Here is a 24,999-nt window from a genome sequence, read left to right as displayed (position 1 = left end):
AGACCGGTTACCCCTCCAACACGCCATCAGGTCAGGCTTGTCACCGGGTGCTATTTAAAGGTGCCACCTGGGGCTCTGGCTGCAGGACTGGGTCTATGGCAGCAGAGGGACAGGGACTGGAGCCCTGGGATGTGTCCTGTGTGGGGCTTTGGGGAAGCTGCTGACCCACTCAGCCTCGGTTTCCCCATCTGTCAATGACATCTTTTGGCTCTGAGTCTGTGAAGGTTCACTGTGCTATTCTCAGGATCCAGGGCACAGGGTGCCTCCCAGTGGGCCCTGGGTGTGTCTGTGAATGATGAGCAGGTGTGGGTGTAAACGGAGCCACGCCATTCCCACCTCGGACATGCAGCTTTGAACGCTGGGCACAGGGTGCTGGCCTCAGTCATCACCCGTGCCCCTGTCAGCCGGCCGCAGATGTGCTCATGTGTCCATCCGCCATCAGCCACCTTCCCGCCCCCAGCACCCCATCCACCCCCCTGCTCCAACACCTGTAGCACAGCATTCCCAGGCGTTCACTTGCTCCCCTACCTACATGCCTCCCCATGCCCACGCCTCAGTGAAGACCCTGCCCCTGAGCCTCTCAGGGAGTTCAGTCTGGAGGGCAGACAAATCCCACCTGGGCATGCCCAGTGCAGGGACCTGGCTGGCACGGACACGCAGGCCAGAACTTCCCACCCAGTCTCTGACCCCTGAGCTGCTCCATTTCTCCCGGTATCTCTCAGATCTCTCTATCTCTCTCTGTCTCTGTGTCTCTTAGCCGCCTTTCCTCGTGTGTCGCAGAGTCTCTGTCTCTCCATCTTCATCTTTGTCTCTCCCGTAGCTGTCTCCCTCTGCGTCTCTACAGGCTCGCCTCTCTCACACCCACGCCCCCGCAGCCCCTGCAGGCTAACCCGGTGACTCAGGAACACGCACTGCTGCCCTCCCCATCCCGCAGGACAAACACGCGCGGAGGCAGGAATGTTTTCCCGAGTGGGCCCCGCCCCGCGTCCTGGTCCCGCCCCAGCCGCCTCGTTGCCCCGCCCCTGCAGCGTTTGCCCCGCCCCCCCCACGACGCCCCATTGGCCAGCCCCAGCCTCTCCATTGGTTGGCTCATTGATCGCGGCCCCGCCCCCGGCCCCGCCCCGCCCCGCCCCCTGTGGAGCGGCTCCCGCCCCCGAGGCTCCCTATTGGCCCGCATGGGCCGGCCCCTCTGGGCGCCCCGCCCCCGTCCCGGCGATGGCCCGGCCGCGGACGCGCGGGGAGACAGGAGAGGGCGGCGAGCCGGGCGCGGGGACATGCGCGGCCGCCTGTGGCTGAGCCTGGTGTGGCTGCTGCTGGCGCGGGCGTCCGGCGCCGCGGGGACCCCAAACAGCCCGCGGAGACCGCGCAGCTACCCACACCTGGAGGGCGACGTGCGCTGGAGGCGCCTCTTCTCCTCCACCCACTTCTTCCTGCGAGTGGACCCCAGCGGCCGCGTGCAGGGCACCCGCTGGCGTCACGGAGCTGACAGTGAGTCCGGGGAGGGGGTCCAAGGCAGACAGGCCGGCAGTACCAACAAGGGCAACATGATAGTCAGGATGAGCCGGGCCCTCCTGCGCGCGTGGGAGCGTCCCAGAGGCTCCTCTGGCTGTGTGTGTGCTGTTGGCCAAGTCGCTTCCCGTCGGGGGACCTCAGTATTCTCAACTGTGAAGTGGGCCCAGCCCACACGGTGGGAGGGTGGGACAGTTAAAGTAAAGGTCACCGAGGAAGCTCCTGGCTCTGGGCCTGGCTCCGCAGCACAGAAAGGTCTTTGCAGAATAGTCGAGGCTGGGGTCACTGGGGCCATCTACAGAAGGGCAACTCTGCTCCTGGAAGGGCCCCCGGGGGGCCCAGTTACATCATGAAGTGGAGGCAGAGCTGGGGTCTGGACTCTGGACTTCCCACACTGCAGATCCAAACTCAGGATCTGCCTGAGTTAGGGACCCCTCTATTTCTTCCTAGGCATCCTTTTGGTAGATGAGGAAACTGAGGCACAGAGAGGGAAAATGAGCAGCCCTGGGACACACTGCTGGGGTGGGGGCAGGGGTGTCGCTGGGGCTCCTTCATGCCCATAACCTTGTCAAGATGTCCTGCCCAGCACACAGCAGGCACTCAGTGTTTGTGGGATGTATGAGGCAAGAGGGGACATGGGGCCAAAAAGAAGCTAGAGCCTGGGACAGCTGGGGACAGTCAGTGGCCCCCGGTCCTGTCTCAGTCTCCGGAGAGCTCTGAGGCCCAGGTCAGGGAACGGGGTGGGGCGTGGGGGGCGGTGGCTGATCACTGGCCACTGCCTGAATCACCACCATTAGGGCAGATAATCACCCCCTGCCCCTCCAGCTGCTTTCATCGGGCTCCCAGGGCTCTCATTAGGTTCACCGGACAAGGGCGATGACAGGGGGACTGGCTGGGCCAGTTGCTCAGCGGTGGGCACAGGCAGGCAGGGTGGCCTCAAGATGGGTGTGGGGCCTGGATCTGCCAGGTGACTTGGGACAGTCGCTGTTTCTGTCTGAGCTGCACCTTCCCCATCTGGACACAGTGGCAGTGACATGGTTGATGGCTCCACAGGGTGGGGGTGGGGGGGTCCTTGGAGCTCTTCTCTCCTTCATTAATTCTGTGGTTCCTCATTGGGCACCTATTGTATGCTGCCTTGGGCACGGGGGACGTAGCAGTGACCAGGACAGCCACCTTCATGGGGCTCCCACAGCAGAGTAAAGCAGTAAAACAAATGAACAGCTAATGTGGTAATTTCACAGGAGGCCACAAAGGGTGCAAAGAAAATGAAAACAGAGTGACGTCCAGGAGATGACTGGGTGGCAGCTTTATCTGAGAGGTCTGGGGCCTCTCCATGGAGATGGGCTTGGGTTGGCTTTCATATAGGGCGAAGGAGCTGGCATGGTGACACTCGGGACCACACGGGCCCTGCGGGAGCACCCCAAAGATGTGGGGGTGACCGAGGGGGCAGGAAGGACACTTGAGCCAGCGTGAAGGCTCGCCCTGGTCCTGCCAAGTGGGAGGAAGTCAGCAGGGCAAGGACCACTTTCCTTTCTGACAGAGGAAATAGGAGGAACAAAGGCCCCATGCAACAGAGTGAGCTCCCCATCACCTCGGGCATCCAAGTCCAGACTGAAGACCAGAGGGCAAGGCCTTGACTCCAGATTAGGCCCCAGTACATTGGGGTGGGGGGGGGGGGGAGGTTGAGGCTGTGGGTGGCTGCTCATCCCACAGTTCTACTTCACTGAGCAGCTCAGAGTGGGACAGGGTCACCCATCTGCAAGTCAGGCCCAAAGCTGGCTCTGCCACTTCCCAGGCTCAGTTTCCCTCTCTAGGAAGGAGACACAGCAGGCACCTCCCACCTGGAGTTGATACGTGGGCTTGGTGGGGCACAGCGCTCCAGCAGCATCCGTGCTGTGCTCACGGAGTTGAGCACGGTAATCTGTAGACACCCCGTGTCCCGCCTCCAGGCCTTCGCCTGGACCATGCCTCCCCTCTGGAGGCCGGCTGGGGGGTCTACGCCCATCACACCCGTCACTTGTTCTGACATCACGGCTTGCCCAGGCCATCCCCTGCCTCCTCTGGCTTGGTTTTCTCACCCTTGACCTAACTCAGTGCCCTCCTGCCCCGCTGACTTCCCCCCGCTTGGCAGGGCTGATCCTGTCTTGAGCCTTCACATTGGCTCGAGTGTCCTTCCTGCCCCTTGGTCACCCCCACATCTTTGGGGTGCTCCTGCAGGGCCTGTGTGGTCCCGTGTGTCACCATGCCCATCACAGGGCCAAGCACACAGTAGGTGCTCGGTGAATGTCACCTGAACGAACGAATGAATGAACGAACGAACGAGAGTGCACAGGTGAGTAGATGGCGGACCATGGGCCCTGACTGCCCCCTGCCCCCAGGCATCATTGAGATCCGCTCCATCCGTGTGGGCGTCGTGGCCCTCAAGGCTGTGCACACCGGCTTCTACGTGGCCATGAACCGCGGGGGCCATCTCTACGGGTCGGTGAGTGCACGGTGTATGTGGTGGTCGGGGGTGGGTGGGTGTCCAGTGCGGGGACCAGTGTCTGGGGGACAGGCGGGGTGTCCGGTGGGGGACGGGGCGTCCAGGGCGGGGCGGGGTGTCCGGTGGGCGGGCAGGTATCCGGTGGCCTGCCTCACACACCCGACCCCCCGAAGCGGGTCTACACCGCCCACTGCAGGTTCCAGGAGCGCATCGAGGAGAACGGCTATAACACCTACGCCTCGCTCCGCTGGCGTCACCGCGGTCGGCCCATGTTCCTGGCGCTGGATGGGCAGGGGTCCCCGAGGCGCGGTGGCCGGACACAGCGGCACCACCTGTCCACCCACTTCCTGCCCGTCCTGGTCTCCTGAGGTTCCCAGGGGCCACGAGGAGCAGCTGGACAGAGATCCCACAAGATGCCCGAGCTGCACGGCCAGGGGCTGGGGAAGCCCAGGCCCTGGCAAAGCACATCTGGTCACTCCTCTGTTCCACAAGCAATAACGGTGTGTCCGCAGTGTGCCGGGCTGGGGACACTGCAGGACCCCCACAGATGCAGCCTGACTCCCAGGGGGCTCCTGTCTGAGTCTGCGGGGAGGTGGACGCTCAGCTGAGCACAGGCTGCAGGTGTCCGTTCACAGGCTGGGAGGGCACAGAGGCCCCACTCACCACCCGGGACAGAGACTGAAGGATGTGGCCGTGTGCTCACCGGAAGGTCTGGGAAGGGCACTCCGGGCCGGACCCGGCCCAGGCAGAGGCTCTGAGGTGGGAACCCACCGGTGTCCGAGGCAGGGAGGAGGTCTGAGGGCCGAGAGAGAGAGGGCAACGTGGATGTGCCTGGGTCACAGGTCCCCATTCTGGTCCTGGGACCTGCAGATGTGTCACCCATGTGGCAGAGGGGACCTTTCAAGGCCCCCTTTCGGGGGGGTGGGGCAGTGTCCTCACGAGGTCCTCTCGAGAGGGAGGCAGAGAGACAGGCAGACCCCGAGCTGCTGGCCGTGAGGATGAGGAGGGGCCACGGGTGGGCCAAGGGGGCTTCATGCCAGTGTCCTTCAGGAGCTCAGGGTCCCGGGGAGGCTGTGCCTGCTGCCTGCCGGGCACCCCTGAGCCCTCCCCGCCCAGCACCAATGGAAGGAAAGGGGGCGGAGCTCAGAGCCCAGGTCCGAGCCCAGGTCCAAACCCAGCTCTGCAGCCGGCCGAGCGAGATGGGATATTCTGCTGCGGAAAGGGGACAGTCCCTGGGGTGGGGGTGTGTGCAGCCCGGCCGCTCACTGGGGTCAACGCCCCTGGTCCCCCGCCCGCCCCCCGCGGCCACACAAACACACACGCAGTCAGGCTCCCAGCGGGCAGGGGGCGGGGTGGCGCTGCCGACAGGCCCCGCCTCAGCTCACCTTCTGCAACACTGTGAAGCTGCCGCCCGCCCCGGGTCCCGGGGTCCCGGGATCCCGGGATCCCCGGGATCCCCGGGGTCTGCGGCCACGGAGCCCGCCAAGGCCGGAGAAGCTCGGCCCACCCCTGGCGCCGACGCGGAAGGAAGACCCCGAACTACCTGCTTCTCTAAGTAGGTGTATTTTTAAATAGCTTTCAAGATACACGTATTTTTTCCTTTAAAAAATGTCTGTCGGAGCAGTTTTGTTCTTGTTTTGCTGGTCATCCTGTGGTCCCGAGCTCCCGGCGCCTGGGTTGGGGGCTGGCGACCCGTCCAGGCGTCGCAGAGACCACGGCCTAGCGGCTCCACCCGCTCTCTCCACAGATCATGCAGGCCGCACGTGAGCTAAACGTCCATTTATTTCAAAGCAGTAATAATTTAAAATTATAAAAACCTTTCCGCCGTCGAATGTGTAGGGGTGAGGTTAGAGACAAACGGGTGGGGGGGTCGACGCGTGCCCAGGCTCCTGCGCGACACACTCCGCGGGGAGAGCTGAGCCTGCTCCGGCCTGGGGGGGGGGGGGGGGGGGGCCTGCGGTCCTCGAGGCTCGGTGGTGGTGCGGGGGTGGTGCGGGGGCGGAGGCAGGCGGGGGTACCTCCAGGCTCCAGCCCCGCCGCGCCGCCCCCTGTCCTGTCCCGCCCCGCCCCGCCCCGCCGGGCCTGGCAAGGCCCAGGTCCTGTGCCCTCTCTGGAGGCCGGCCGGCGCGCTCACGAGTTGCCCGCTGGGTTTTCGTTGCTCGGCGAGCTCGAGGACGACGAGGACGACGAGGACGAGAAGCTCACGCCGCTCAGGCCCGGGGGGTTGGTGGCCGTGTTCTGTCCGGTGAGGCTCTTCCGGCACACGGGGCAGCTGTCGTGCTGTGTGGGGACAGCGGGGGGTGGGGGGGGGGGTGAAGGGCCGAGCCTGCGGCGGGGGCGGGGGCGGGGGCAGGGGCCAGGGTTCGGCCTGGGGGTGGGCAGGGGCCGGCTCACCTGCTGCAGCCAGGGAACGATGCAGCCGTCGTGGAAGAGGTGACTGCAGGGCAGCTGCCGCACGCGCTCTCCCAGCCCGTAGTCGTCCTTGCACACGGGACACTCCAGCCCGGAGCCTGCGGGGCAGGGAGCCTGTGACGGCGGAGACCGGGGAACCCCCCACCCCAGGTGTCCCCGGGAGGGGGCGAGCCACTTACCTACGTGTTCCTCGGTGACGGGGACGGTGGGGAGGGCCTGGATCTTCTCTTTGTCTGCTGGGGGGGGGCCCGTGTTTTCAAACTGATTGAGGAGCTGAAAGACAAGAGGCCAGAGTGCCAGGAGTTCGGCAGGCAGGCGCGGCCCCTCGCCCCGCGGGGCTCTGAAATGCAAGGCCGGGTTACCTGCAAAAGCACCAAGGCTGTGTTTTTCTGGGGCCCCGGCCCCCCCGGCCGCCGAGGCTGAGCCCCCTTGCCCCCCACGCCTGTCCACTCTTCTGCTCATCCTGTCGGGGTCACCCTGCAGCCAGGGAGGCCCCTCCCAGCGCCGAGGGTCCCACCCTAAGTCCTCTCACCCGCTAGGACCAAAGGGCTGGGCCTGGCTGTGGCCACGTTCAGCACCAGTTCACCAGCGAAAGGCTACAAAGTTGGCAGCGTTCCTACCGCACAAGGGCCACCAAGGTCATGGTGAACACCCCATCATCCCCAGGGACAGCTCAGGAGAACATGCAGGTCCACACGGGGCCCCCCGGCCTCAGGATGGGAGTTACGGGGAGCAGGGCATCCACACCAGGGACATCCTGGTCCCCGGAAGATGGGGACACCCTGGTGCCCACCTCGGGGAGGCCACCCCGTACCTGCGTGATGATGGCATCCAGGCCGTTGGCCCCCCAGGCGTAGTCCATCGGGTTTGAGTGCAGGACACCCCTGGGCAGAGAGGTCTGGGGTTCAAGTGGCAGAGGGGCTGGGCAGGGCGCAAGGGGACCCGCCCACCTACTCACCAGGGGCCCAGGCCCAGGCTGGGGATGCTGGCAGGAGTGATGATGCCATTGACCAGCTGCTGGATGATCCTGGAACAGAGCGGGGCCCGGCCTGTGGTCAGCGCCCTCCAAGGCTGGGCACCCCCAGGGGAGGCAGCAGAGGACACACGTGTCCGGCTTTGAACTTCACGGTGTTTTAAAGGTTGTGTTTTCAACCAGCAAGATTTGCAAGCAATCAAACACAAGACAGGCCGAGAAAAGTGTCTCCCTTGCAGATTTTCGGGCCAGCTTTCCCAGAGGCCTGGACCGTGCCCGTTAACTCATGACCACATCTGCTCCCTATTTTACAACCCGGGGGGTAGGGATCCCCAGCCCTGCTGTTTGCAGACGCTCCGCAACGTCCGGCTGAGGTCACAGCGAAGCCCGTGTCCGAGCTTGGGGGCGAGGGGCTGCTACAGGGCAGCTCACGAACACGAGACACCTGGGGGGTCAGGGCAGCCCAGGCTGTGTCCTGGGCTGGAATGGAACAGAGCAGAGAGCATCGGGGCTCCCTGTGACACAGGCACTTCTGTGCACAGCCTGGTTGCATCTACGAAGATGCTGGAGGACCCTATGTTCTCTGGGAGTGGGGCCCTCAGAAAAATGTTTCCTTTTCACCCCAAGTCCTCTGAACAAGCCTCAGGTTACAGAGAAACCGCTCCTGGTGCCGACGCCGACACGGAGGGAGCTCGGGGCTCTGTAGTGGAGCAGGGGGGCCCAAAACCCACCCCACTTGCCTGCCGCCCTGGGAGACAAGGACCCAAACGTGAATCGGCCATGTCTGAACAGATGGGGATGAGGGAGTCGGGGGACAGACCCCCCCTCCAGAAGGATGGAAGGCACTGAGTGGACGAGAGGCCCCCCGGGCCATACTGTAGGGGCCCCCCTCCACAGCTCTTCAGCACGGTGGGCTCTGCCTGGATGCACAGGGGAAGTGCCCCGCCCACAGGTCAGCCCCAGAGCTAGCATCCGCCCCTCTGTAACCACAGAACCTTCTGGAGGGGCAGACGGTCAGGCCACCTAAGTCAGGGTGGGGCAGGCTGCAAGACTCTCGGGAGCGTCCCACCCGCTGGCTACCCCCAAGCGCCCTCACCCTTCCAGCGTGGGGACGCCTTCGTGCCGGCCGGTGGCCCGTCGTGCAGTGAGGCGGGCGCGAGGCTGCCGGGCGCCATACCGGTGCCGGGAGTGCTGCTCTCTCTCCCGACGGCTCTCAGGGTCCCTGCCCTCGTCGGCCTGCACCCCAGGGGGGAACGTGGGGATCTCGAAGCTGTCGTCAAAGATGCCGAAAGCAAACTGCCCGTAGCCCTGTGGCAGTGTGAACAGGTGCTGGTCCGCGTTCTGTGAGGGGGAGGGCAATGTGACCACGGGGCGGGGGGAGGGCAGGGCCCCGAGGACCTTCTGTGGGGAGGCGGCGGCACAGGAGCCCTGAGCAGCCACCTGGGTCCTACCTGACCCAGCCCCTTGCCTGGACCCCAAGTCTCCTCCGTGTGCCACGGGGCCCCGTCCCAGGCTTGGGGCTCTGAGGGTTGAGGATACAGCAGGGGAGCCTTGGCATGTGTGGGAGAAACGAGGAAGGACAGGTCCCAGTGGTCAAGGGTCAGGTGGGAGGACCGGTCCACATGGGGAGGGGAGGGCAATCTGGGGCCCGACTCACCTCAAACGGTGGCCTGCTCTGGTCCGTGGGGGCTGTGGAGGGGGCGGAACCATTCTCTGTACTCCTGGGAGGATGGGGTGTCCTGAGTCAGGAGAGAGGGAGGCCCTCTCCACCTCTCACCCCTGCCCGCGCGGCCTGTCCAGGCTCTGCCCGCCCACAGCCCCGCCCACCCCAAGGGGCCTGGGCGCTGCCGGCGTGCACCTGGGCTGGGTTACCTGGTCTCTTCGGGAAGCTCCTCAATAAAACCAGACTCGCATCTGGGGCAGGTGTAATCCTGCGGAGGAGAGGGCGGGTGAGTGCGATCTCGGGGGTCCCGGCCCCCGTGCTGTGTCAGCCGTGCCTGTGGGGTCACCGGACACCCCCACCTCAGGCCACACCGAGCGGCTCCAGGCACATCGGTGAAACTGCTCAGGCCCAGGGTCCGATTTGGCACAGACCTGCCGCGTCTCTGAGATGTCTGAGAGGCGGGCGCCCTTCATCCGAGGCCACCACCTCTGTGTGGTGATGACCGCAGCCACCTCGACCTGCCCCTCATGCAGGCGAGGCCTGAGCCCCCAGGTGAGCTCCTGCCGTGCCAAAGTCCATCAGCCCACGCTCCTCAGGGTGACGAAACTTTCCGAGCTTCAAGGCCTCCACTAAGCCACGCCAGCTGTTGAAGGCTCTGAAGAAGCCTGTACCAAACAGGCCAGCTGATGCGGGTCTACCTAGCAGTTCCCGACTTGTGCAGACGTGAGACGTGAGAACATTCCGTGAGAGACTCCCCTTCTGCATATAAAGGCACCTGCCCCGAGCTCCTGAGAAGGCTGCAGGAGGGACTGTGGGGTCACAGGGCTATCGAGGCCTCAGTAGCTCAGCTCCCAGGAAGGCGGCCGCTGAGGGCGGGAAGCGCCACCTGAGCAAAGGGACCAGCCCGCGGGTGTCCTGTGGTGGCATCTCTGGAACATTCCAGCAATCCCAGCGCAGGGCCTGTGACCCCAGGCTGCAGTGTGACCCCCCCACCCCCATTGGCCATGCCCCCTCCAAGCCCAGCCACTCCCGCCCCAGCCAGGCCCACCAGTCAGATGGGGGAGGTGTAATGTCCCGAGTGGAGGACGGGCCCCAGGGGCCGCAAGGCACGGAAACACCAAAACCAAACATGTGGGTTGGGGGCTCGCACGAGTGTCCAAAAGCCACCCAGACAGGAAGACACAGACGTGAGCGCAAGCTGTGCTTCTACCTAAGGTGACGTTTTGGAAGCACTGTCCCCGCGTGCCGAGTGGCAGACACAGAGGGGATGCAGACTCTGTCAAGGAGGGGGCCGCCAATGGCCCCACGTGAGCCACAGGCACCAGTGGCTCAGCAGGCACAGGCCTCCCTGTGGACACCCAGCGGGAGTGCCAGGCACCTCCACCAGGGCAGTGGTGCCACCACAGCACGCGCCATGTCCCCCCTCCTACCCCGCCACCAAAAGCAAAGGGAGGGTGGGGTCAAAGAACACTGTCTGAGCCGACTGGGGAGGACAGGAAGGAACTGCACCCACCATAGGAGCTGGGATCCAGAATACAGAGCTCTAACGCTTCAACGCCAAAAACACAAACAGCCCGGCTAAAAAATGACCAAAGAATTAAAACAGTTCTCCAAAGACACACAAAGGGCGACAAACCAGCAGAGAGCCGCTCGACACCGTCAGGCAACGAGCAAACGCAAACCGAAACCCGTGAGACGCCACCTCCCGGCCGGCCACCGGGACCGCGACACTCAGCCGACTACGGCTAAGCGTCAGCGGAAGTGGAGGAACCAGAACCCCCGGCTGGCGGTGCGGACGAGAAGCGGGACGGTCTCTCTGGAAGACAGGCCCGCGGTCAGTTCCTCGTCAGGTCAACCCCAGGGTCACCACACGACCCCGCGACCCCACTGCCGGGTCCACACCCGAGAGACACGAACACTCACGTCCACGCAACCCCCACCCGCACGCCCACACATGACCACGTCCCCCGCGCCCGCGCCCAGATGACCGTGTCCACCGCGCAGGCGCCCACCCCCGCCGCCCCGCGGACGAACCCCGAACGCACGACACTCCGGGAGGGAACCCGACACGAGAGGCCCCACGGGGTGTGAGTCCACGTGTGTGAAACGTCCGGAACACGCTCGTCCACGGACGGAAGGGGGTTCGTGGGGGCCGGGGGAGGGGAGGGGGGGTGAGGGTGGATGCTAACGGGGACAGGGCTTCCTTTTAGGGTGAGGGAATGTTCTGGAACGAGATAGCAGTGGTGGGTGCAGGGCTCTGAGCGTGTGGAAAACACTGGCATGCACACTGTGAGCAGGTGAGTTGTGTCTCAACAGAGCCGTCAGAAGGCGCGGCGAGGACAGTGACCCCTGCCCTCCCAAGTGGGGACACGGGGGCAACGGGCAGCTCGGCTCCGCAGCGAACGACCAACCCTCGGACCGTTGGCTGCGGTGGAAGACGGCCGCGTGAAGCTCTGTGGACGGGCCAGGGCTCTCACGGCCTGGTGCGGCCCCAAGGGGAGAGAGGGCCACGGACATGGGCCAGTGTGGCCACAGGTGGCTGCGACGGCCTCGCTTAGGACGCTGGCAATCACGCCCTTAGCGTGGCCACGTCACAGACGACAGCAGGCGTCTACTCAGGGCTCCCCTTGGCTCGGGGCCGGCAGCAAGGTCCAGGCTCTCTCTGGGCCCTGGCGGAGCCCACCGCCACCACACCTGCCCTACGGGGGAGACGGAAATCAGAAGCGCGCCCGCCCTCTCCAGCTGTCCCTCCCCCTCCTCTCCTCTGAGCACGCCGCCCACGCCCAGCCTCCATGCTCCCCTGGGCAAGCCTGCAAGAGCCAGGGCAGGACCGGTGAGCCAGGCAGCCTCAGCCTCAGCCTGACCTGCTAGAAACAGGCAACCTCTTCTGCTACCAAGGCCGGGTGCCGTTTCTGAGCGTCACCTTGGAGCCCCATCCCGCGCGGCGCACAAGAGCCTCATCCAACTACCTGCTCTGCACTCTCCTCCCCTGCGGTCGGCCCAGAACAAGCTGGCCCGCCACTCCCGCTTCCCTGCCCCATCCAGGCCACCGCCACCTGCCCTCTCTTCTCAGGGCCTGCACACCATCCCCTCTGCCGGAGCATTCTCTCCCAGATAGCTACCTGGCTTGCCCCCTCTTGGAAGTCGGGTCTCTGCTCAAACGTCACATCCTGGCTGCAAGCCTCGGTCTCCCCACCTGTAAACGGAGGATGGCCTCAACCCTAGGGCTCTGAAATCCAGCAGCCACTGAGGACCAGAGGGCTATGGCTCATCAGCTGGCTGCAGTCAGGGCCCTGCCTCCACACTCTCCATCCCCATGCGAGCCCCACGTGAAGTCCAGATCGGCCTGACCGTGGGCCACCTGACACCTGGCATTTCAGGAGTGGGCTGCAGCTTCTGCTTGTATGCAGCAGGGAAGGGACCAGATCTGGGGGTGCCCCAGTGCTCTCCTCCTCCATGGGCACACCCCACCGGTTCCTGTTAAATCAGACTAGCCAGTAACGGCCATCTGCATCCAAGCCAGGAGACGCTGGGATGGATGTCTGCCACCCACAGGGCAGAGCCCAGGTCCAGGTGGTGACAGCCCCACTTCCCAGGTGGGGGTCAGCCGGCGCTCGCTGGCCCTAACTTGTGAGCGCCTGTCTCTGATGGTTCCTCACCATGAATCAGTTACCTCTCCCCCTAGGAGGAGGAGAGGGAATGAAGGGGACCACCCCAGCATCATCAGCAACGGCGGTGGCCAGAACACCAACGACAGGACAGACAGACGCGAAATTCACTGAGCGCTCGCTCTCTGTGCTCGGTCTCTATGCCGTGCCTAAGAGGTGCAATTCAGCCCCACCTCGGTGACGAGGAGGACCCGGGGGCTCAGACCAGGGAGTAGCCTGCCCAGGTCTCCCAGGGTCAGCCAGGGCAGCCCTGGGGGACAGGCACCACCCTTCACTCAGGCACTCCTTCACACCACGGCCAGGCAAGCATGATTAAATCAGGGAAACTCGGGCGGGAGGTAGAGAGGTGGCTGGCCCCACGGGATCGCCTGCTGTACAGTGACCTCGGCCTCCGTGGGCCCCGGCCCCTCAAGGCCCCTCCAGGAGAGGCAGAACCCAAGTGTAGCGCTGCGTCGAAGGAACATGGACCCAGCCCCAGACACAGACGTGATGGGACACCCAGGCCCCTGCTGCCGGTGCTCCCAGCCTGTGCCCCACCAGCCCACGGACCGCGGGAATGCACTGGCTGCTCTACATAGCCCTCCTCAGCTGCCACTGGGCAGACAGGTGCCCAGGGCCCACGGAAGGCCCACCCTGCTGCCACCACACCCCACATTGACCCCACCTGTCCCCCAAGCGCCCGTGAGCATCACGCACACCGCTGGATGCCAGGGTGCAGAGCCACGCCGGGATCCGGCCGTGTGTGAGGCCCACTGGGAGCCAGTGATGCTTACACACAGAGCCCAGCAGATGTTACAAGCTTCCTTGATCTTGCCAGGGTGCTTCTGACACCACTGCTAGGGACCGGGACCCCGTGTGACACGACATGTGTGCCCACTGTGCTGGGAGCCCCACCTCACTTCAGCCTCCCCACAGTGCCACGTGACTCAGAGGCCTGGGGTGCCCTAGGATGTGGCTCCGCCCAGCATCCAGCCACCTTTTGGGGGCTCAGCTCACTTCCTGCCCCGCTGACTTCAGACCCTGAGCAAATGCCAGCCCTCTCTGCAGCACCCGCTGTGTGGAGTTGCAGGGTGGGGTCTGTGTCCCCCAGAGGGGCAGCCCACACGTCGGAGCACCCGGATTTCTGCAGCGGTGAACAGACGGCTGGTCACAGGGCAGGACCCAGCACGACACACAGCATCCGGCACGTGGGCACACAGAGCTGTCAGGTGGCCAGAGGGACCCGCCCAAGGCCACAGGGTGCCTGGGGAGGCAGGCCCGGCCCCGGGTGCCCCATGGGAAGGACTCCACTTACTCTGCTAAGCATCAGGGGCCAGGACTCCTCGAGGCCCCTCGAGGGGCAAGGACAGAGGACATGTAGACTGAGGCCTAAAGAGAGCAAGGGCAGACACCCACCGCCGCTGGGCGCTGACCACAGGCTGGCTTCCTCCCCCCAGCGCCCTCCGGGTCCAGGTCCCGCCCAGTCACACACTCAGGCCGTCCCTGAGAAGGAAAGCAGTCGCCAGCAACGAGAAGGCGGCCTGAAGAGGGCCATCGGAGGCACCGCCTGCGGCGAGGCGCTCGGGGCCGTGGCACAGGGGTGGACACAACCCCGGACTGCCACCCGCTCAGCCCCCCTGGTGGGAACCTGCACCTCCTGGCGAGCCCCAGGGCGCCAAGCACACCAGGTGGCGGCCCGTGGACGCTGCGTTTCCACAGCCCTGCAGTCGCGCCACCCAACCCCGCACGTCCGCCTCATCCCAAGAGCTGCCGTTTCCTGGGCAGGTTCGAGTCTGGGCTTGTGTGCCAGGCTCGGAGGCCCTCAAGCCAGCCGGCCTGTCTGGTTCCTGCTCCCACATGCCCTGCTCCGGCTAGGCTGCCAGCCATTCCCCGTCCTGGGAGCCAGGCACTGGGCTCCCCCCTACACGTGTGCTCCCACCGAGTGGGCACGGGTTATCTCGTCAAGCCCGTCTTGCAGGCGAAGAAACGGAGGTCCAGGGAGGTCGAGCACCTCACCCAGAGCCACGCTGGTGATAAGAGGCACAGCTGGGTGTGGCCTCAGCGCGACCCTGCCGAGAAGCACCTGAGAGCGGGCACTATCTCAGTGCCTACGGAGGTACCACGATGGTGACAAAAATCAAAAGTAAGAACTGCACAAAACCCAGCCCCAACGCCCTAGAGCAGGCCAAAGTCAGGGCTACCTCCCGTGAACAGAACGTGCTGCGTGCTGGCTGGGACCTGCCACCGCTACCAGGTTGAGGGCCAACCCTCCCCATCCCGAAACAGCAGGTGCGCCCCTTACCGGTAAACAGTCACCCTGTCTACCGGGCCTCATGGAACCCTTCAAACCCACAAACAGGCACACGAGTACCTTACTGCCATTTGCTAATTTTACGGAATTTGCCAGCATTCCTAACTAAATATTTGCCAATCACTTATTCAACACTGGCTCCCTGACCAGCCTATAAACTCTGAGGGCAGAGGTCAAGGATACCTTGTCACCACCGGATTCTTGTGCTGAGGCAGGTCCTCCCCAGCCCGGTGACAGCTGCAAGAGATCAGGGTGCTCCGGGTCCAAGGCCACATGGCCAGGAAGCGGGCACACCTGGCCAGGCCCCAGGCCCTGTGCTGGCCCCAGGAAGAGAGGCCCAGAACAGCTGGCTATGCAGACCGCCCAGCCCCAGGTCCCCCTCGGCTCCGGGCAGGCTGCTCTGGGGAAAGCCTGGGTCCCAGGGCCTGTCCTGGGCTCATACCAGCCGCAAGGGGCTGCAGGCAACTAACTCAGGCCGGTGAGCTGTCAGGCCACCAGCCGCCTCCTGCCGTGGTCACGGTCGAGAACGGAGCTGGGGCTGCAGAAAGCCAGAAAAGGCAGAAGCAGGACTTCCGGGAGGCTAGCGTGAGGCAAGTGTCGGCTCCCCCAGCGGGTGCTCACAGCTGAGGTTTCGTTTTATTTCTCCCTCCTCCCTTGCTTCTGGAAGCCGCACCTCCCTACCTTTTCTCGCCTCCTGGGCCCAGGCATTGCTCTCTGCTCCCAACCTGACTTGAGCCCACTTCCTTCCTCTGTGGCTGGGATGATGCCCATAGACTCCTTCCCCTGGCCCCCTCCTCCCAGGGGTCCCCACTGCTGGCAAAGGCAGGACTGAGTCTGGCTTTGAGACGAGAACAGCCTCCACCCACCACCCAGGCGACTGTGGGGAGCATGCGGGCCAGAGATAAAGTACTAGGAGCACCTAGAAAGTGCTCAATAAATCCTCACCACCTGCAGGGCCTCCACCATCCCACACCTCCCTCTTCCTGCTCCGTGGGAGCTGGCCCAGGGGCAACTGTCAGGATGTCAGGGCCACAGCTGGCCTGCGCTTCCCCTGGCTTCATTTTTCCCACCTGTAAAACAGGAAAGGGTCGAACTAGACCACCGCTTTCCCTGTGGGCCTGGAGCAGGGGAACACGGGCCCCATCCTAGACCTGCTAACTAGGAACCTCCCGGGCGAGGAGCCTGAAACACTGTACGTTGAACAAGCAGTCCCCTGCCGCACCACACGGTTTGGGAAACGCTGGCCTAAAGGAGAAGGCAACACCTGGCCACAGGCGGGCCTAAACCCGCCCCCCAACCCCCACTCCGGGGAAGCACAAAAGCGCAGGCTCAGGTCACGAAAGTCTGCCCGGGGCTGTCAGGCCCGGGCCAGGTACACAGCCGTCCCGTCTCGACATCGGGAAAGCAGGCGGGAGCGCTCGGCGAGGCGGCCCGCAGCCAGGCGCCCGCAGCGCCGACCACGCGCTCCGGGAACGGCCCCCGGAGACATCTCCCCCACCTCCCTCCTCCGGGGCGGGGCGCCGAGCGCAGGTCACGCGGCCTCTGCGGGCCTCAGTTTCCCCGCCGGGGACCGAGCGGCCTCCCCGCCGCGCATCTGGGATCATCGGTCCCGCTGCTTCCCCGGGGGTGGGCCCCGCCTCCGGGCCCTCCGCAGAGACCCGGGCCAACGCCGCCCGGGCCTCAGTTTCCCCGGCGGGGCCAGCTCGCTTCAGGCCAAGGGAGAGAGAGCCCCCGCCCGCCGCCCCGGCCCGCGCCTCACCGGCAGGCGCGGCACGATCTCGACCGAGCAGCAGTGGCAGAAGTACCGTCCGGGCTGCGGCGACGCCTCGGCCATGGCCACTGCCGCCTCCTCCGCGCCGCCCGCCCCCCGCGCGGCGCCCGCCGCCCGCCGCCCGCCGCCCGCCGTTTGCTGCTCCCTTGCCGGCCGACGCGCCCGCGCACGCTCACGCAAGGCACGCAAGGCACGCACGGCGTGGGGTGGAGGAGCGCGCGGGAGCGAGGCGGGCGGCGCGCGCGGCAGGCGCCTGCCCGGGCGACGGTGGTCGCGGAGGGACAAACTCAGTGCGGGCGCCTCTCTCGCAGGGCTCCGAGTAAGGGGACGGAGCCGGGCCTGGAAGCCCGAAGACGGGGCTGGGAGGGGCGGGGCCGAGTCTCCTTGGCAACCCGGAGCAGGGAGCGGGGGTGTGGCTGGGGGCGAGGCCCGGCTCCGAGGAGGCCGAAGGGAGCGGCCTGCGCGGGGTGGGGTCGAGCCCCTCCTCTTCTCCGAAAGAGGCTAGGCTTCCACTTCCCTCGTCGGGTCTTCTCTCCCAAGTGCCGCCTTTCTGTCCCCCCGCCGTCCTCACCGGTTCTGGGCACTCTCACCTCCGGGCCTTTGCGCTTGCTGTGCCCCCGCCGGGTGCACCCCCAGACACCTGCGTGGCTTGCTTTCTCATTTTCTCAAGCCTTTGCCCTTCTCAATGGCACTTATTCCCGCCTGACGAACCATAGAGTCGGCTCCACAGTGGAAGGGGTGTTTATATCTTGTTCCCAGCTGGACTCCTAATAGCGCCTGGTACACAGGTATTCCATGAACACTCGTTGAATAAATGCAGGGAGACCCGTTCCTGGGTCGAAGGAGGACTGCCCTCTGTGCCTCAGTGGGACCCACGGGATAAGACAGTGCAAGGCCTGCGGGGTGTGGCCTTGTTTTTGAGAGCAAAGAGAACCTAACCACTCCCCTCTCCAAAAAATTAATCAGCAAAAACTGCACTATCACCTGGCACAGGCCCGGAACATTTCTCAGGTTAATTCCAGCCCAGTCATGAACTTATTTCCCTCATCTACTCAACAGAACGTTCATGGGTCACCTGCCACATGCCACACTTTGTGATGGGTGGTACAAGGACACAACACGGAACGCAACGCAACAGGCAATGAAAGTGGCTCGGTGGCTCAGGGAGACAGAGCTGGACGCAGGCACCCCAGCCCCGTGAGGCTGAGCCAGAGGATGGGTCCCTAAGGTCGTACTGGCTCTGCCTGGGGAGACAGACGGGGTTTCCTAGGGGAGGGGGCATTTGAGCCAGGGCTTTGAGGAATGAATAGGAGTAGGTTAGAGTTGGGCCTCCCGCAAAAGGGGGCACAGGAACCAGACTGTCAAGGCATTAAAAATTGGAGCCTGTGTACAAAGGATCTTGAATGTCAGGGTAGGGACAGGGACTTCTCTGACAGTCAGTCTTGTCCCCCTCAAGGTTCAGGGGGGATTCCAAGCCATTCCTGGTCTGGCCACTAGAGAGTATGCAGGTCCCATCACTGGGAATCCAGGAAACCCCAGATCCAGGGAGGGCAGTTCATTTCAGGCCACTCAAGCCCAGCCCCTAGCTCATTTCATACCACCAACATTCATTCATTCATTCATTCATTCATTCATCCTGTAGAAGTTTATGAGGTATTGAGCAAGAGGCCTTACAACCATCAGGCCTGTGTTCAAATCCCACCAAGTCATGCTGGCTGTGTGACCCCGGGTAGGTCACTTAACTCCTCTGTGCAAATGGCAGAACCCACCTCCCGGGTTTTGGGATTGGATGAGGCTGGGAGCACACATGGGCACACACGGCACTTCCTTGGTCCTCGCTGGTCCCCTTGGGTGGGCCAAGCTGCATCCCACCTCACGACCCCTGTCTGGTCATGCCCTCTGCTGGGCACGCCCTTCCCACTGTCCCTTCTGTTTCCTTGCTTCTGTTTCCAATCCCTCCCTGAGGGAGCCCCATCCCATACTGCACCCCGCTGCCTGGCACCCTCTTTCCTTCTCCTACGGCTATCCCCAAATCCAGGAGTTATCAATGGCGTCTCCCAATACATGAGGCCAGTACTCAGCATATAGTAGATGCCCCATAGATTCTTGAATAAACGAATAATTAGTGAGTGCCTGCTGCGTGCCAGGCCCAGGCAGGGTTTGTGTACTATAAAACTAAGAGCTAAGTATGTGCTGGGCCTGAAGTTTAATCTTCATGCAAGCACCATGATCTGAGGAAAATGAAGACCCCCATTTTATAGTTGGGGAGACTGAGGGCTCAAACATGGTCATGCGGCAGGGCCAGGACTCAGGCACAGGCCATTGGGTCTCTGTGCCCTCTGCATGGGCTCTTGCCTGCTGGCTACCCTGGGACTGTGGCACTGGAATGCAAGCACTCAGGCCGTGTCTGCAAATGACCCGGTGTCTCTGCTGTTCTGGGGCCCTCAGGTACCCACTTCCGGCCCTGTGGCTACCTTGCTGCTGCTGCTGCTGCTGCTGGGACAGACCTGGGAGGGCGCTCTGATTGCCAGGCACAGTGAAACACAACTTGAGGGTTGCCCAGCACTTCCCGAGAAAGGCTCTGAAAGTGGGTTGAGGAGGTAGGCGGCACCTGGGCCCTACACATACCCCCCAGGACAGGGCCATGCCTCCCTCCTCAGACTTCCCACAACACGGTTGTGCTTCCCCCTAGCCACTGCAAGACAAGGACCAACAGCCCCTCCAAGACTCAGTCTTTCATCTGTAAAGTGGGTCTGCCTCCCACCTCCCGGGCAGGCTGCCTCTGCACGTGGCGGCTGTGATTATAGTCTCCCAGCTCTCTCTAGTTGCTGGACCTTTCACGTGCCTTCCCCTTTGCCGGGAGCACCCTTTCCTTCCGCCGCGGCCGCCGCCACGCTGAGCCAGGGGCCTCAGGGGCAGAGGGGAAGTTGCCCTGACACCGTGCACCCTTGAGTCTCCGCCTTGGGCGGGTGACTTCTGCTCTTGCTAGGTTTCCTCGCCTGTCACCCAGGGACACAGTAGCTTTTGTCCTCTGTGTGGGGAGATTTCAGGAGGTGGAGCCTGTACAAGGGCAGGGCCCCCCCCCCCCTCCTAATCCTCTCCCAGGTTCACTCTGTTCCTTTTCTTGTGGCTTTGTAGTGTGTTTTGATCTTGATTTGGGGCAAGTGACCATGTTTGAACTTCTTTTCTTTCTCATTTATTTTTCCAGATGAGAGTTAGAACGGTCTTGGTTCGTTCTCAGGAGGGACCAAGCCATGGAGATTCCGACTGGAGCCACATTCAACCACCAGAGAGCTGGTGGCATTAAGTGGCCTGTCCTGGGCCAGGGGGCAGGTGTGCCCTCACGTATTCACCTGCTTAGTTCAAATCAAGCCTCAGGGAGGAGCCTTCGGGGACGTCGGGGTTGGAGAAAGCGAGTTCCCATGTTGCAGGCAAGAGGCCGAGGCACCAAGCAGGTAGGGCCACTGGCCCACCAGCCAGTATTCCTACAGGTGTGAATGTGCCACCGTCTGAGTACGCAGTTTTTGTCTTTTAAAAATTTTATGTGTGTATTTTGAGTTGTGTCTTTTCTCCCCCATTTTAAAATTTTTATTTGAGAGAGAAAGAGAGAGAGAGAGAGACAATGAATCCCAAGCAGGCTCCACACTCAGCCTGACTCTGGGCTCCATCTCATGACCCTGGGATCACCACCTGAGCAGAAATCAACAGTCAGACACTCAACCGACTGAGCCACCCAGGCATCCCTTCCCTTTCTATTCGTGCTTGTTGGCTTGTACTTTTTATTTCTATCTTTCACTTTATTCATACACGCCCAGGTGTGTCTCCAAAAAGCGAGCTACTCGCTTACCTGAACCGAAGGCACATTTACCAAAGACACAAAGTCACGGCTCATCCGCAGCCTCATCCAAGCTGGCTGCTCATCTCCATGGTTTTGTCTCGTTCCGCGTCCTGTGGTTGTCAATTCTCCCACACGGGACATTTTTGGCCGTGACCTTACACACGGCATAGGCTTGGATCAGGCCACGCGAGTTCTGGTGCTTTCTCTTCCCGTTCACAGGCCCAACCCCAGAACACTGGACACCTGAGCAAACAGACGACGGGCCAAGGTGGATGACAGGACAAGGACGTGCCCAGGTCGCCCCTGTGCCGGGTGGTGAGGACGTGCCCTGGGGGCGAGAATGCTGCAGGGTGGAGGACGCGCCCTGGGGGCGAGGACGCAGAGGCCACCGGCCGGACAGCGGCGAGCGCTGCGACCCCCGGACACATCTGATTTTGGTCGCTGAGACCCGCCTCAGACCCCTGACCCCCAGCACCGCGAGGCGTCGGGTTTGTGCAGCTAGAATCGCGGTCATCTGTTAGAGCAGCAAACGGGAACCGAATCCATCAAGCTCTCACGGGTCACGTGCACACACGCTCGGCCGCGCCGTCTTCCAGTCCCCGCCCTGGCAGGTTGTCTCTCCTACCATTGGCCAGATCTGGGTCACATGGTCACGCCTAAACCAATGGCTAGCAAGAGGAGGGCGGGCCCTACCTTTGGTTACAAATCATACTGCCGGCTCCCTGCCCAAGATCTGGTCACTGTGCGGGGACGGCGGTGCGGTGGGGGCGCTTGGGGGTGGCGTGGAAGCGTTGCAGCGAGGATTGCATGGATTGAGCAGGAAGGGCCTGGAACCCAGGCTGAGAAGCCTGGACTTCGTCCAGGGGCCATGGGGAGCCACGGTGGCGTTTGAGAGGGGAGGGCACATCCGATGAAGGCGTCATGAAGCCCAGCTCTGACCAGAGTTCTCCCGTAGCATCCACCATCCCCGAGTCTTCAGGTGCTGCCTTGGTTATCAACATCACATACCCTATCGGAGAACCCACAAGGCCTTGAAGTTTTCAGGTCCTAGTGCAAGGGCTGTGGACATTGAGTGAGTGTGGAGTCCATCACAAGCCTTCTTCCGGCTTGAGGAAGGTGGGAGCTGGGGGAGGGGAGGGGGGGCGGGGGCGACCCTGACCGTTCTGGACCAAGCTACGACCCATATCCTGGAGGCAAAGGTCTGCACTTCAGGGTGTGTGTGTCATTCCTATAGCCCCTGCAGACCCACTGCTCTGGGTCCTAAAGGCTCCACTTGAATAAAATGTAAATGGGCTTATTGAAAGCTGGTTTTGTCCACTACGAGCGACAGAAACTCAGCTTAAATGGACTTCGTCTTATTGGGGTGGAGGAGTTCAGGTGCAGCTGGATCCAGGACTCCAATAGCGGCACAGGGAATTTCTGCTGCCCCCTCTTGGCTCAGCATCCCACTGGATTGGCCTCTCCCTGGCCATTGGTAGGAGCCACCTGCAGCTCTAGGCTCACACCCATCTAGCTCAGGCAGGAAGTTGGTGTCTCTGGATCCCAGAAAAAAATCTCAGAGCTTACTCCTCCCGGCTTGCTGAATGTCAGATGATTCTAATTGTTTGAGCCTGGGTTGGTGTCCATTCCTGGGGTCATTTGGACTGGAAGCACAGGAGGTGATTTCTCAAAGGAAAATCCAGTGCTGGAACCAGAACGGGATGCCAGCCACAACCTGGGGGCTGGCCCCCAATGTCCGATCCAGAATGGGGAGGGACCTGCCCCACAGCTCAGCACATGGGGCCTGGGATCTTGCTTCTCTGGTACTGTCCCGACACTGTGGGGCTTTGTGACTGCCGGAAAGTCACTTTCCTTCCTGCAGCTTCAAATACCCCCTCTGTAAAACGGATGCCTGTCTCGCAGCATTGTGGTGAGTGGCAGAGAAGACTCGTCACGCATCTTCCCTGGGCAAACAGTTATCTGCTGGTTAATAAGAACCTGGGCACACATGTCGTGCCCCTACTGTGCACCAGGCACTGTCCCTGGCGTCCTTCCTAGAATCTGCAGGACTGGGATCTGTGCCCATTTTACAGGTGAGAAAATGGGCACAGAGAGAAAACGGCCACACACGTGGCCTACCCAAGGCGGCACATCCTCCTTCCCCCAGAAGGCCCCTTCTCGTTCCAGGCCCCAGGGTCACCCTCCTGCTCCTGGGGGCGTCTATACCGCCGCCTGCCTTCATACTTGTGATCACTCTCGTTTGTCTCCAGCCAAAGGGGACCCTCTCACTGTGGCACCAAACCCAGTCTGTAGCACCCAGACTGTAACCCAGTCTGTTGCACTCGTTGCCCGTTGCTGCTCCAAGGAACTGCCACGAACGTGGTGGCTTGAAACAAGACACATTCTTCTCTTCCAGTTCTGGGGGTCAGAAGTCCACCCCTGAACCAAAATCGAGGTATTGGTAGAGCTGTGTTCCTTCTGGAGTCTCGGGGGGGGGGGGGGGGAGAGGGTCTGTTCCTTGATTTTCCAACTTCTAGAGGCTATGCACTGGCTCAAGGCCCCTTCCTCTGCCTTCACAGACAGCAATGGCAGGTCACGTACATCACTGTGACCACAGAGGGAAGTGGTCTCCGCTTTTGACGATCCTCTGATTCCACTGGGCCCACCTGCGAGTCCCGGACCGTTTCCCTGATCCAAACCTTTGAGGTGGGTTTTCTCTTACCTGTAGCACAAACATCCTATCACTTCTGTCCCCACACCCCCTTCCTCACCATTGTTCAGTCCAATGCGATTTAAATGTTCTCCTCCTCTGGGAAGTCTACCTGGGCCTCCCCAGTCTGCACTGGGTATAGCATCCTCCATCACAGTCCTGATCACTTTGGATTGTCATTGCCTGTTTTCTGTGGGGTCAGGAGGAGTGCAGCCTGGGGCCACGGGGAGTCATGGTGGATGTCTGAGCTGGGGGAGGAGCCTTATGGTAGACAGCCAAGGTAGGAAGCGGGCTGCAGGGGATGAGGCTGAGACCAGTTCAGGGTGGACAGGAGGGCATGAAAAGGAGAGACCAAATGGGGGGGGGGGGGAGAGGGCTCCCCAGAGAGGGCCAGTGTCTTGCTTAAGGTCACCCAGCACATGGCCTCTGGGTCGGAGAGATAGGCCAGGATGGGAGGCAGGAGGCTGCTGGCAACTGGTCTCAGTTTCGAACCCACGCCAGGCCAACAATGACCCTTTGGTTTGCACAAACCCAGGCTGGGGCGGCTGAACCACAGCAGGGTCAGCCCTCGGCCAAGGCCACAATGTCCAGCTCTCGCACACCCCTGGTGAGGACATAGGGTCCCATCCCCGCCCCATCCCCCACCGGGGGAGAATCCCCTCACATACTCAGAGGCCAAGGACAGGCCAAGAAGCTGGGTGTCCTCCCTCAGTGCCACTGGGCAGGAACGTGGCCCTTGGCCACGGGTGGGGGCACATGGGTCAGGCTGAGCAGCTGAGATGGGGCAGAGGTCTAGGCGTGGTGTATGCTGCTGACAGATCTCGTGTACACGGAAGGCGTCTGCTGTGTGGCTGCAGGGATCTTTGGGTTCCATACCCGGGGAAGGAGTGGGGGGAGATGCGGGAATGGGGGGGTGACGAGGCACCCCCCCCCACGATACACCATACTGCTCGCAAGCGTTTTTATTTTCCCAAAAGCATTTCCCCTCTTTGAAGTCATATATTAATTTGTCCGTGTACAGATTTCATTTCCGCGGCCCCTGCAAGCCATGGGCTTGGTGATGACAAGACAGGGCGTTCCTTGGTCACTCGGGAACCCAGCACCCTGAACAAGCCCTGCCATGAGGAGATCGTCAAGAATTATTTCTTGGAAACTCAGAGAGGGTCTGTACAGGACCCCCGAGCCTTTGGAGGATGCCCTGACAATTTGGGGGGGGGGTGCTCCCAAACAGGAAGAGTGTCCGCCGCACTAAGGCCCCAGTGGTCACTACTTTCCAGGGCCACGCTGATGTCTGAGGTCACTGTCACAAACTGGAAAGTCTGGGATTCCAGGTGGCCAGGGGCTGCAGACACAGCACTGAACCTGAGGAGAGGAGAAAACCCTAGCCAGTGAGTTCTCTTTGATGCGGCCTGGGAGGACCGTTTGCAGGGGTCTGGGGGGCGGGCGCACCCGGCACACTGTGGCAGTCGTGCGGTAGGATCGCTGTTGTCCACGACGCCGGGAGGGACCGTTGGTGGCTCTGGGTCTCCCGCTGTCGCCCCTGCGCCCCTCCGCCTCTGCTGCCGCCCGGCCCTCGCCCACCCGCACTCGCTCACGCCCAGCCGTGCCCACGGGCTCCAGCGGCCAGGTGGGGGCCCCGGGGTGCGAATGGGCGTTGCCGGGACTCAGGTCTCCGGAAGTGTGTGGGCGCACCGGGGCGGGGAT

The 24,999-nt window shown here is 62.8% G+C and overlaps 2 protein-coding genes and 1 long non-coding RNA gene across 6 annotated transcripts; 2 read left to right on the top strand and 1 right to left on the bottom strand.

The window, feature by feature from the left end:
- The first annotated feature begins 1,204 nt into the window (after positions 1-1,204).
- Positions 1,205-5,154, top strand: FGF22 (fibroblast growth factor 22). The gene is made up of 3 exons (XM_027049506.2): positions 1,205-1,488; positions 3,888-3,991; positions 4,165-5,154. The coding sequence occupies exons 1-3, from the start codon at positions 1,275-1,277 to the stop codon at positions 4,357-4,359; spliced, it is 513 nt and encodes a 170-aa protein (XP_026905307.1). The 5' UTR covers positions 1,205-1,274; the 3' UTR covers positions 4,360-5,154.
- Positions 5,155-5,964: 810 nt separating this feature from the next.
- Positions 5,965-17,078, bottom strand: RNF126 (ring finger protein 126). 4 transcript variants are annotated; one of them, XM_027049472.2, is made up of 9 exons: positions 16,757-17,078; positions 9,249-9,307; positions 9,034-9,115; positions 8,473-8,684; positions 7,362-7,430; positions 7,218-7,287; positions 6,583-6,676; positions 6,386-6,501; positions 5,965-6,271 (listed from the first exon to the last, which is right to left on the bottom strand). In XM_027049472.2, the coding sequence occupies exons 1-9, from the start codon at positions 16,829-16,831 to the stop codon at positions 6,122-6,124; spliced, it is 927 nt and encodes a 308-aa protein (XP_026905273.1). In that variant the 5' UTR covers positions 16,832-17,078; the 3' UTR covers positions 5,965-6,121. The 4 variants fall into 4 exon arrangements, with proteins under 4 accessions (XP_026905273.1, XP_026905274.1, XP_026905271.1 ...); XM_027049473.2 differs by having other exon boundaries at positions 9,034-9,097; positions 16,757-17,076; XM_027049470.2 differs by having other exon boundaries at positions 8,473-8,717; positions 16,757-17,075.
- Positions 17,079-17,366: 288 nt separating this feature from the next.
- LOC113596392 (uncharacterized) lies at positions 17,367-24,289 on the top strand. Its single transcript, XR_008297382.1, has 4 exons — positions 17,367-21,722; positions 22,856-22,890; positions 23,002-23,046; positions 23,169-24,289. It is a non-coding gene; the product is annotated as an uncharacterized LOC113596392 (long non-coding RNA).
- The last annotated feature ends 710 nt before the right edge of the window (positions 24,290-24,999 follow it).

This window comes from Acinonyx jubatus, chromosome A2, assembly GCF_027475565.1.
Source record: "Acinonyx jubatus isolate Ajub_Pintada_27869175 chromosome A2, VMU_Ajub_asm_v1.0, whole genome shotgun sequence".
NCBI lineage: Eukaryota > Metazoa > Chordata > Mammalia > Carnivora > Felidae > Acinonyx > Acinonyx jubatus.
Note: the sequence above shows the minus strand (reverse complement) of the source record. Positions and strands in the feature narration are given on the sequence as shown.

Bases quoted from the DNA above. Each gene is read 5' to 3' on its own strand.
- FGF22 (XM_027049506.2), top strand. From the start codon at position 1,275: ATGCGCGGCCGCCTGTGGCTGAGCCTGGTGTGGCTGCTGCTGGCGCGG. The intron at 1,489-3,887 runs GTGAGTCCGGGG...CCCTGCCCCCAG, and splicing joins CTGGCGTCACGGAGCTGACA to GCATCATTGAGATCCGCTCC. The intron at 3,992-4,164 runs GTGAGTGCACGG...GACCCCCCGAAG, and splicing joins GGGGCCATCTCTACGGGTCG to CGGGTCTACACCGCCCACTG.
- RNF126 (XM_027049470.2), bottom strand. From the start codon at position 16,831: ATGGCCGAGGCGTCGCCGCAGCCCGGACGGTACTTCTGCCACTGCTGC. The intron at 9,116-9,248 runs GTAACCCAGCCC...CTCCTGACTCAG, and splicing joins GAGCTTCCCGAAGAGACCAG to GACACCCCATCCTCCCAGGA. The intron at 7,431-8,472 runs GTGAGGGCGCTT...GCTCTGTTCCAG, and splicing joins GGCGTCCCCACGCTGGAAGG to GATCATCCAGCAGCTGGTCA.